This window comes from Panicum hallii, chromosome 8 (assembly GCF_002211085.1).
Source record: "Panicum hallii strain FIL2 chromosome 8, PHallii_v3.1, whole genome shotgun sequence".
NCBI classification, from domain to species: domain Eukaryota; kingdom Viridiplantae; phylum Streptophyta; class Magnoliopsida; order Poales; family Poaceae; genus Panicum; species Panicum hallii.
Genome location: NC_038049.1, coordinates 37,468,083 through 37,479,485, shown reverse-complemented (window position 1 = coordinate 37,479,485; position 11,403 = coordinate 37,468,083). Strand labels below are relative to the sequence as shown.

Here is an 11,403-nt window from a genome sequence, read left to right as displayed (position 1 = left end):
AGCACACGTGATTTGCGTGGGTTTCTTTTTCATTTCTTGTCCAAGTGGTAGCCAACCGAACTTATTTCTGCTCAATAAAATGCTTGCGACTCTTCTGCGTGCTCTTCATGAAGGAAGAGTACATGTAGCAATCAATCGATCTACATCTAACTGCACTGACTACATTTTTGCATACAGAGGACGCGTAAGGGCAACTGAACTGATTGCATGACAAATCGACAGTGTACCAAACGAAATAAATGTCTGCCTAATGAATTGCCAGGATGAATCCCTGGAGTATTATATAGAGGACACATGGTTCGCGTGGGGTGTTTTCAATTCTTGTCTGAGCAGTAGGTTGCCCGTTTGTCTGTCAGATTTCCAGTTGTGCCGTGGCCATCGATCTACATCATTCACCAGATCATATGTCTCGGCCGTCACTCCAGCTGACACGAGTGGCCGGCAGGCTAGCTGAAGAGCAAAGCAAACATAGAAGAAAGCATTCAAAGCGCAGCTGATAATGCAACAGCACTTCAGCTTATCCTAGATTTTTTCAAGGCCGGAAGTCCTGCACAGGCACAGCTCAGTTTAAAATCCAACATATGCAACAGGGCAGATACATCATAGTAGGCCAGAGTGCCTGAACGACAGGATCACATACTCACAGGGTACCAACACTTGTGTTTATTCATTACACGGGATTATTCGCAGAGTTTTATTTTATGCTTGAAATCCATCTACCAGAATGATTATCAGCGGAAATTCAACATGGGAGCCGCATGCTCAGATGCTCTAGTTCAAGATTTTGCTCGGGCGGCTTGCAGGCGAAAGTTGCTGATCATGACTGAACCGCAGGGAAGCAAATTACAGAATCCTAAACAACGGAAACACTCCTAAATAGGCTGGCGTGCACACAGAAGAACATACACTGACAAATGCTGACAAACAAGCGACAAGATCGACTGACAAGAAGCAGACTTCCTAAGGGAACCATGGTCTTAGTTGTCGACGACGAGCTTCCGCCTCTTGTAGTTAACCATCACCTCGCCCTTGATGCCGACAACCATCGCATTCCAGTCATTCTCCGGGAATGGTGAGACCAGCTCGAACTCAAAGTTTCTCAGCAGGTGCGTCCAGATCGCCTTGATCTGCAGATAGGCGAAGGGTTCGCCGAGGCAACCGTGCCTACCACCACCGAAGGAGATGTAGGAGAAGGCGCCTGCAGCCTTGTCCTCCTCCCTGCCAGGACCGAATCGGTCAGGGTCGTATGAGTCTGGGTTCTTGTAGATGTGGGGCAGCCTGTTGGCAAAGGATGGGGATGTCGCGACGATGTGGCCCTTGGGGATGTCATACTCCTTGCCTTCCTTTGTTGTCACGGTGAAGTCATTGTGCGACTGGCGGAGCAACATGATTAGCGGTGGGTGGAGACGGAGAGCCTCCTTGATGCACCGGTAGAGGACATCCATCTCTGCCAAGATGTCGTGATCAATCTTGTTCCCATGCCGCTTCATGACCTCCTTCTGCTCCTCCACAGCCTCTGCAAAGTACTGCTTGAACCGAAGGAGGTAGGCTCCAGTCCAGGTCGAGGTGATAGAACTGGTGTGTTGTCCGGCAAAGAGTGCCGCAATAAGTAACCCGGTCACCTCACCCTCAGTGGTGGAGCGTCCGTTCTTGTATTTGGAATCAATAAAGCACTGCAGCATGTCTTCTTCCGACTGTCCAGAGGCCTTGCGGGACTTAATGATGGTAGCAAAGATTTCTGCCAGGCGTGCCCGTGACCTGTCCCGGCGCTTATGTGCAGGGATCGGGAGGTAGGGGAAGATGACACTAATGGGCTGCATCCCATTGTCAAGGTCATGGAAGAGAGCAGATACATCGTCAAAGAGCTTCTCTCGCACCTCCCTTCCCAGCAAGCATCGACTAGCTGTCAGTATGATGAGGTGCTCCAACTCATACTTCAAATCCACGGTACCACTTTCTCCCCACTTTGAGAAGTACTCCTGCAGGTAAGGTCGAATTTGCAAAAGATTAATCATCAAACTTACATGCAAAAAGAGGGAGTATTTTGTCAAACAAAAAACAAGGAATTCATACAATCAAATCATCAGGATGAAGGGTTCATCATTTTTATCTTGACATGCTAATTAAATCCTCATGTTATTACTAACTTGCAGAAGAGCACTCATTGTTATTATTAAGCCAAATGTACAGAAGATTACACAGAAATGACCCGCATATTTATTAAATCATTGACTTCATTGTTACATGCTAATGCTAAAAGTAGAGAAAATTATGAAAAGACTTGCGCTGGTTCGACATTGGTCATTGGTAAGAGACACTCTGCAAATAGCAAACTTGTTATTATGAATAAAGGTAACGAGCTGTATGAGGTCAACGACAGTCAGTATCATGAAACTGAATTTGAACAGTAGATAAAGTGCTCAATGCACATGTTCTTGTGCTATGTGCCCTCATGCAGAATGTATTGACAAAAAGGAGTAAAGCAGTTTATCTTGCCATTTCTAGTGTTTGCAGTCGCATCAATTCTTTTTTTAAAAAACAAGTTTATATTGAGTCCTTCAATGCAAATTCTGCACGAAGTCAAAAACCTAAAATTAATTTTTAAATGCAGTTTGTCAGGACAGGGTCACAAGAAAGTAGGTTGCAATATGAAGCCATGATTTTTTATATTGCCTTTCACATTCATCTAGATACAGAGGATAGGGCAATATATATCTTCACAATTGACAAGGAAATATAACTGCAGCTCTTCATAATTCACATACCTAGCAAATTCCCTGTTTATGATTACAAATATATTATTTTTTAATCAACAAGGTATGAAATATGTCATCATCCTCACCTCCCCTTCACAAGAAACAGAAAATTGTGTCTATGCTTCAGTTCAGACACGTTTGAGAATTAACAAATAAATATATATTGCATAGATCAGCTATTGAAGGAATGATGCTGTTGCCGTTAATTGGCATAGCCCGATTTGAGAAAAGGCAGAAAAAGCACGAACACAGAACAGATTAGGACACAGAAAAGTAACTTTAATTGGCAGAGCTAGCAAAGATTTAAAGAAGTAACAAAGTGGCATAAAAAGCATCAAAGAAGGGACACAAAATGTCCCACTAGAAAAAAAGCAGAGCATGCAAGGCATCTCAAAAGCCTAAAACCTAAGGTCTGGAAACATCAGCCCAGAAAGGTTGAGGTTCATGTGAGGTAGCCGTTCCAGAAGTGGCACATTAGTCATAGTGTAAATTCCTTTCCTCAAAGAAAAAGCATACTGTAACATTCAGAAGGGACTAGATAGTCCATTGCAGAACAATATGCTGGACTCAGGAATCAGCGAATTTGGACCAAAACTAGAGCACCATGTCTATATATTGGTAGAAAAGTATAAACATATCCTAGATTTTAAAAGGCTACTCACTGAACAACTGCCACTGCAAGATTCAGGCGACATAATAATGCTCCAGAAGCATATCATCACATATTTTTTAAGTAGACGTGCTCATAAAATATACAATCAAATGCACAAAGTATACGCCTGTGGAACTCCTGTGCAGCTATCATTGCATAAACTGACCACAAGTACTAAATTTCCTGTAAAGTGCCAACAATTACAGATCCAGAAATCTAAACCTATGCAGAGCAAGCATCTCACCTCACAATCATGGAATCACCACCACATTAACCATGCAAAGAGTTCAGAATCTAAAAACAAATGACGAAAGCTAAAGCAAATTCTCACCTCAGCCTCAGCAACCATCTGGTCGACGTAGCTGCGGAGCTTGTTGGCCCGCAGGGCCTCGGTGAAGAACCGGAACTGCTCCTGCCTGACGGAGTAGTCGACATCGAAGACGACCCCCGGCCCAAAGGTGGGCACGTTGAACTTGTACACCTCCTGCTGGCTCATCTCAGCCTCGTTGCCCTTGAAGAAGTGCGCGGACACCTCGGGCCCGATGAGGAAGGTGATCCTGCGGCTGAGGATGGGGACGGTGAAGACGCTGCCGAGGCGGGCGTACTGCTCCCGGATCATGGGGATGGGCCCGCGCATGAACTTGATGAGCCCGCCGACGACCGGCGCCCCGGAGATGGTGGGCGGGAGGCGCTTGCCGCGGGCGCGGGAGCCCAGCAGGAGCTTGACGAAGGCGATGGTGGCCAGCAGCAGCGCCGCGCCGGCGATGAGCCGCTGCTGGCTGTCCGCGAGATCCATCATTTCCACCTGGTTCCTGAACATCAGCGTTTCCGTGGGTTAAAATCACAGCGCAACGACAGGGGGCATGGAAATGGTAGACGAGAGAGCTTCGTTTGTATCGACGACAGGGTACTGGTTAGCACTACTACATGCTAAGCAGTACCGCAGGATGCAAGCTCGGACGACCAGGCATCAGACCCGCAGAAAGATTCTCCCCGCACGGGGCAATCCACACCACAGAAACGGGTACGGAGGTCTAGATCGGAGCAGAGCTACTAGAGTCGAAAGCTGGCCGCCAGTCGCATAGCGGCGCCTAGATGCAGAAACCTCAGGTGCGGTCCTCACGGAACACCGACGGATGCGCCCCGCGGCGTGGCCACGGTCATCATGGAACGCGGCCGCCGCACCCCCCCCCCCCCCAATCCCAGCAGGAAAAACCCCCCACTCCAGATGCCCAAACAAAGCCGCTCACCGGGAAATGCCGCGACGACCCGGTCTCGGACCGCGAGGAGCTGTTCGGATCGAGGGAGGGGTAGGAGCGGAGATCTCTCTCACCTTCGATCTGCGCCGCCTGTCGAAGCAGGGCCGTGGTGCGGGCGTCACGGGTGAAGGCGGTGGGTGCGGATCGGGGGCCGGGCGGCGGGGTCTATATAGGGTGCCCCTGCCCCGGGGTAGGGGGAGATTCCGAGGTTGCTCCCGAGGGTGGGAGGAGAGGGGGGTTAGCAATGGCGGGGGGTTTACCGGGGGCGGAAACAGGGGTGGGGAAGGAGGAGGACGAGCCGAGAAGGGAATCATGGAGTGGGCCCGCGGGGGCAGCGGCTGGAGGGAGACCTCCGGGGGCCCACACGTCCTCCTCACGCTCCCCGCTTGTCGCGTGCGGGCTCGCGCCACACGTGGAGGGCACATGTGGCGTGGACAGGGTGGGGGGGGGGCGATCGCGCCAGCCTGCTACGGATCCTCTGCGGCCGAGGCTTGGCTTCTCTCCAGCGGATGCGGTGCGGGTGGACTCGTGTGGTCAGCGGGTACCTTATGGGACTGTTTGGATAGCCGGAGATTATGAAAAATTAATTTTTTTTACTCCCTCCATCCTAAATTATCAGTCGTTTTGCCTTTAGCTTTTAGCTGCATAGCGTTAGACATACAGCAAAATCTATATATATATATAAAACGACTAATAATTTGGAACGGAGGAGTATACAGTAAACTCCTGCTAAAATATTTTTCCAGTTCGTGCGAAAATCGCACCAGTAGTTATTAGAGACTGCGCTGCGCCTTAGTTATCAGACCAATTATTGGAGTCGTGAAACTTATTACGAATTCTTATATTTATATTTACACAAAAAAAGTTAAAGGACCTCACGTCGACTTCAGCTACGATGTAGCGTCCCAGACGTCCAGCATCCCCATCATTCATCGGTGAGCTGGACAGCTCCGGCCTCGAGTGGCATTTGTTTGATCTGCCACTCCGATCCGCCATTATGCTTTTGGACCCATCCATTTTAAGAAAAGAAAAGGAACTAATGACCAACCACTTCCTAGTGAGAGGCACATGACCTGATGTTGGCCCCTAACAGTAATCTCTGCAGTGCGCGGCCCAAGAAAATCCAAACATCCAGCCAGTGGGCAGTACGTACCTCGCCATGACCATGGGTCCATGGCACACAGAGCTCCAGTAGATCCAAGGGTCAACTGGCCACTCCGATCCAGATTAAAAGGCAATTTAGCTGCTAGAATACAGCGCAGGTTAACATGACCATGAAGGGTTGTAAGGCAGAATACCACAGGTGCCAACGGTATGGACCCCAAACCAGATGGTATGTTCATAGTTTGATCCTTTGGTTTGCTTCAAGTTGTTAAATTTGGGAGTTAGGACATGTAACAAGCACACACAAAAAGAATAGTAGTAGGGACACGAACAGCTTTGAGTGTCAAGCACATGTGACTGCAAGGCCCGTTGGATGTTAAATACAATGCTACAACTCCAGACAAGAATGCAGCATGACAACAAGGCAGACTTCGAAGACCCAAATTGCATGATCTCCAAGAAAGAACTAACCACTGATAAATTGCCATTGGCTCGTAATAACTGAGTTACTAACCATCATAAGAAAGCTTTCAAGGCGAGGTTTTGCCGACCACCATTCTAGGGTTCCAAAGAATTCCACCTACTGCATCATAACACATGATAATGCCAGTGTCAGAATATACCATCTGAGTATCTGACGAAATGCGATTAGGATTAGAACATCCCTTTTGGGGCATTGCAAGATACGCCATCTGATACAATGGTCATCTTATGCACTGATTTAAATTGGCTTGAACTAGGACACCCCTCACCATACTGACCATGGGCAAGCAGACTCACAGGTCGGTTGGTCAAAAAAGAATGCATTAGAACTCAGTACAATATATACATACATGCTATTCACTTATTGCATTCCTATAAAACAAATTTAGGGCTCAGGCTCTACTGGTCATCAATTACATATGCTTTATCCAGCTTCTTCTCTAGTGACAAAGGAGCGGAGAAATTTAATGGCGAGAACATGTCATCATATTTGGATTTGGGAGCAGGCTTGAACTCGTACGGGCCAGCCTTGGTTCCCCAAACCTGAGAGTAAGTGAGCACATTGTGAGAAGATTCTCTTCTACTCAAACTTGCAAGCCAACTGGAGCATATAAAAAAAACTCACCTGGTTTCCTTCATCGTTAAAACCTTTGTCCCAAATATGTACTTCACCATTCTTGTGGATGGACAAATCCGATGTACAATATGATGCACCACTCTGCTAAAATACCGGCGTTGAGATGGGAACAAGCGAAACATTACAGAAAAAGGATTACCGCTGGTGGGTTTTGATGTATTAAATTGCAAATTATTCTGTCAGAAACAGAACTGAATATGCTGATTGAGAGGAGAGCAAATAGCTCACCCAATTGTTGGGAAAACCTTCAGGTGGGGTGGATCCTTCGTATAAGCAGCGTTTTCCACGTCCACATCGTGACAAGTGTATGGTGGTCAGATGCTCTGCGATATCCTGAATACCAGATGCAAACTTAAATGTTAGGGCGATATGTAAGCTTATATTTAGACCTAATTAACAGTACTTTGTGTGAATAAAAATTAGCATCACAAATTATATACAGTTTTAGGTAGGAATGTACTATGCGAAGCTATAATGATCAATTCATGATTCCATATGGAGTTACATAGTAGATGCGAGTACAGATATACATGCACAACCTACTATGTAATATGTAATGGTTTACAATTTAGCACATAGCTTCAAAATATATTAAACGACTAAGTGGTTATACAACATCAAAAAGGGTGTTGATGCTTTTTCTGTGTGTGAACTAGGTCCTGATCCTAGTAGTACACTAAGTGAAGCACAAAATGGCCTGAGTTTAGGTCAGCAGCAGCACAATATGACAGCATTCAATTCCATATCCAAAACAACAGAGGCTGAGAATGAATTGTAAAATAAGAAATGGTGAATTTGTGGCTCTCATAGTGAAAACCCATTGAACTAACCTATATCATCTTTAGTCTGGTAACATATGGGACCCCAGCCCTTGATAATGGAAGTGCATATCTATTTTCTGTGGGTTTATTTGTTCATTCATCGGCAGTTCCATCTAGTCCCTAACTCCCAGTACCCACACTAATATGCACAGGGGACTTCTAATGACCGCTAAGTATATTGGACTTGTCTAATTTTTATATATATTTCCTTCATTTCAATTACAGCTGTCCATCAAGAGTTTAAGACAACAACAGTCCATACATTCTGAAAACAAGATTGTGTTAGAATGATCAGTAAGTATATTGTACTTGTCTAATTGTTGTATAATATCTCCTTCATTTCAATTGCAGCTGTCCATCAAGAGTTTAAGATAACAACAGTCCATACATTCTGAAAAGTAAGATTGTGTTCAGACAGACATGACTTACCGCAATTACTTCTTCTGCCTGTGGTCTCTGATCCTTTGAACGGTCACAGAAATTCTTGTACTCTTCAGCATCCCTAATTGCGTAGGAACTCAACTGTCCATTGAATACAATTTAAGATGTTATTTAGTCAGCTTTGCCTGCAGAATTGATTTAAAATATTATCCTTCAATCAGCATTTTTAGAAGCAGGGACATGTATGAATCAAAGTGGCATTGCTTCAACCAAAATTTTAGTGCCTCTGTTAACGCCATATGATAAAAGTAATAGTGCTAAATATTAATATATTCACTTAATCACTTAATGGTTATTAAACGACAACAAGAAAGAAATTTACTGTTAGAATGATGAAAATATAAACTAGCACTGTAGAAATGTGCGACTTTAATTAGACCATTTTATGCTTCCTGCTATGGACAGGTTACATGAAACAAAGCTTTTTGAGCAATCAAATTTACCTTACTACTTGTGTTTTGAACATGGGAAATGTAACTGCGGTAATGACCTCAAGTGACATCATGTAAAATGGATCTCTTTGTAGCTGAATATAGGAGATCCCATTTACTCAGATTGTCTCATTTTTTACCAAGTCAAGGCAGAGAGGGCAAACTGAATACTGCTAGTAAACTATGAGAATTATTATTATGGATGCATTGTTCAGTACATCAATTTCACGACATTGCAGGATCTCAGAGGAAGTATGCCATATACTCTATACACCCAATAATTTAAAACAGGTATGTCAATTTTGTGCTCACCTCAACATCACATTTCATCTCCTTTGGACAGGGCTTTACCATGTAGAATCTCTGGAGAGAGCAGCACTTATCATTATTTGTACATATGGTAAGCACATAAGACATTGTAAATCTAGAAAGGACAAAGAGTAGAACAGAAATCCAAATTTAATCTGAATACTATCCTATCTACAGGCATTTGAAGCACACCTTCTTGCAGAGTAATGGAACCAAATTCTCAGTACTCCAAACTAATGGCAGCATCAGATCATCCTCAGTTACCAGACAAAAGCAATACATAATTGCAAGAATATAGCATGCAGAACGGCTAAGCAGGTTTAAATCTAGTTAGGTTTATCAGGAAGAAAGGATTTAAAAGAAAGCATAAACAGTTATATAGGTGTATTGAATGTTCACAAAAATAGTGTATGGGTAAAATAAAGCTCATGATCACAGGATACTCTTATGCGTGTGCAATGTCAGATAATATAATATCATCTTGTTTAAACTATATTGATTAGCATAACATTATATAAGTTTGAGCAGGAACAATTAAGGGATTATAGGAAATAATACCTTACATATGAATTGGTAAGGGCAAGGAGAAATATGTAAGTGATTAGTACAGTTTTGGAGTTACTTACTTGTCTAAAAGGCTTTTCTGGAGTTCTCCAAAATGCCTGGAAAGGAAAGCATGGAATTCAAATACCCTAAATGGGCACTGTAATAAGGAAGAATGTATAGAGATAACGGTCATACTTGCTCAAAATAAAGCACTCTAGAACCATCCACCATCTCGGTTGCAGGGCATGTGAGCATTCTGAAAATAAAAGAAGACAGATCGTTTACACAGGATATATATATGACTACAAACATGTTAACAATAACATATGCTTAAAACAAACTTATCTCATACCCGAAAAAAGAAAATTGAAAGGATTTAAGAAAAACTGAAAATTCACATGATTATGGTTGTGTAATAAAAAGTTTTTGCATCACAAGTGCAGATAAACCACGTTTTTCTGTGTCATAAGTGCAGGTCACTTCTACCAAGTTACTCACATCCAACCAAAAAAATCACTAATCCCATAATGATTATCAGTGATAATGAGTAACAACAGCAGATCAGGAAGAGCAAACATTTACAAGGATAAAGTTAGAAGAAAACAATAACAGGTCAGTGTAACCATTCAGTCACTAATCCATGAATTCAGACAAAAAAATGTTTACTTTCATTTATCTCTTTTTGAATACGGATCCTTTAAGAACATATAGTTTAATAAACAACTTGCTCAATGTGGTAGTACAAGAGGACATATCTTCACGTGTGTATCCTAATAGCCGTCCAACAAGAGTACAAAACAACAGGTCCATTAAACAACAATGATTCATCAGGTCCATTATCCATTAATGATACATCACTAAACTGATACCACTAGATTATCCAGAGCACATTTATGTACCCAAGAAACTAAAAAAATCGAATCAAAACAGTTTGCAGTGTTCAGACCAACTGTGTTAACCAAGTATAACATTTTCAAATCATCTTAGTGATATCCAGCAACTTGTCAAAATCAGCCATCCATCATCACCAAAGCTAAATATCACAACCCTCCAGTAACCCATGGTCAGCAACAATTAGGCTTATCAACAATGTGAATTACAATGATTAACACGGCCTTTACAGGGTTTACAGGGAAGAACCGGTCATTGTGCTTGTGCATATACCTCCCTCCCAGAACAAGGCTACGATTAGTTAAAACAGATAGATGCCACTATAGTACCAGACCCAAGACAAGAACTCCGATCAAATGGACAGCGGAAACACTAGTGTGCGAAGAAAGAATGCAGTGCCTGTGTAGCACAGATGTCTGACCTCAAGTTGAAGTAGTTGTCAGGATCCTTCCTCGCCTGCTCCCTCGAGAACTGCAGACCGAACCAAGAACACGCGAACCAGTCAAGTGCCAGCACAAACCAAGAAACGCGTCAACACACAATCATTCCATTCCCCTCCGTTCGAAATAGGGGATAAAAAGGAACGGGATTTTTTTTTCTGAACGAATTCTCAGTGCGGCCGCATCGGAGTCCCACGAGAACCGAACACTTCGCCAGGGAGGGGCGCGTGGGGGGCTCACCTTCTCGCCGGAGAGCGCGTCGGCGACGGCGCGCGCGTGGTCCCACCGGGTGGTGGAGCGGCGCAGGCGGCGGAGCAGCAGGACGCCGCCGACGACCACGAGCGCCTTCAGCACCGCGCCCCGCACCGCCCCGCCGCCGCCGCCAGTGTCCTCCTCGCCGGAGCCCATCGCCGGGGTCCCTTCCACGGCGGACTCGCGGGGGCCCGGCCGAGACGGGGTGGGTTGGGGACTTTGGCTGGGGAGGACCGGAGGAGGATGAGGAGCCGGAAGTGGGAATTCACGGTTTTGCAGGGGGTCAGGGGTGATTTGGGGAAATGGCGATGATTTTTCTGTGGCCTGTGGAGGCCTTGGTTAAGAAAAAAAAACCCAACTAACGGCGGAAAAACCCTCAAA

The 11,403-nt window shown here is 44.6% G+C and overlaps 2 protein-coding genes across 6 annotated transcripts; both read right to left on the bottom strand.

The window, feature by feature from the left end:
- Positions 1 to 603: 603 nt before the first annotated feature.
- On the bottom strand, positions 604 to 4,926 carry LOC112902479 (obtusifoliol 14-alpha demethylase). 2 transcript variants are annotated; one of them, XM_025971586.1, is made up of 3 exons: positions 4,659 to 4,926; positions 3,740 to 4,220; positions 604 to 1,979 (listed from the first exon to the last, which is right to left on the bottom strand). In XM_025971586.1, exons 2-3 carry the CDS (start codon positions 4,205 to 4,207, stop codon positions 978 to 980), a joined length of 1,470 nt encoding a protein of 489 aa, XP_025827371.1. In that variant the 5' UTR covers positions 4,208 to 4,220; positions 4,659 to 4,926; the 3' UTR covers positions 604 to 977. The 2 variants fall into 2 exon arrangements, with proteins under 2 accessions (XP_025827371.1, XP_025827370.1); XM_025971585.1 differs by having other exon boundaries at positions 4,742 to 4,926.
- A 1,186-nt stretch (positions 4,927 to 6,112) lies between these two features.
- On the bottom strand, positions 6,113 to 11,303 carry LOC112903434 (chromophore lyase CRL, chloroplastic). 4 transcript variants are annotated; one of them, XM_025972705.1, is made up of 9 exons: positions 11,011 to 11,303; positions 10,752 to 10,801; positions 9,635 to 9,695; positions 9,520 to 9,555; positions 8,897 to 8,947; positions 8,142 to 8,234; positions 7,120 to 7,224; positions 6,880 to 6,975; positions 6,113 to 6,354 (listed from the first exon to the last, which is right to left on the bottom strand). In XM_025972705.1, exons 1-9 carry the CDS (start codon positions 11,176 to 11,178, stop codon positions 6,352 to 6,354), a joined length of 663 nt encoding a protein of 220 aa, XP_025828490.1. In that variant the 5' UTR covers positions 11,179 to 11,303; the 3' UTR covers positions 6,113 to 6,351. The 4 variants fall into 4 exon arrangements, with proteins under 4 accessions (XP_025828490.1, XP_025828491.1, XP_025828488.1 ...); XM_025972706.1 differs by having other exon boundaries at positions 6,880 to 6,972; positions 11,011 to 11,301; XM_025972703.1 differs by lacking the exon at positions 6,113 to 6,354 and adding an exon at positions 6,473 to 6,797 and having other exon boundaries at positions 11,011 to 11,302.
- Between the last annotated feature and the right edge of the window lie 100 nt (positions 11,304 to 11,403).

What these genes read in the sequence shown, in the direction of transcription:
- LOC112902479 (XM_025971586.1), bottom strand. Translation starts at nt 4,207, where the DNA reads ATGATGGATCTCGCGGACAGCCAGCAGCGGCTCATCGCCGGCGCGGCG. An exon ending in AGATGGTTGCTGAGGCTGAG is followed by an intron (nt 1,980 to 3,739) that starts GTGAGAATTTGC and finishes CCTTACCTGCAG; the next exon opens with GAGTACTTCTCAAAGTGGGG.
- LOC112903434 (XM_025972703.1), bottom strand. Translation starts at nt 11,178, where the DNA reads ATGGGCTCCGGCGAGGAGGACACTGGCGGCGGCGGCGGGGCGGTGCGG. An exon ending in GACAACTACTTCAACTTGAG is followed by an intron (nt 9,696 to 10,751) that starts GTCAGACATCTG and finishes TTTTATTTTCAG; the next exon opens with AATGCTCACATGCCCTGCAA. An exon ending in AAGGTTTTCCCAACAATTGG is followed by an intron (nt 6,976 to 7,119) that starts GTGAGCTATTTG and finishes CCGGTATTTTAG; the next exon opens with CAGAGTGGTGCATCATATTG.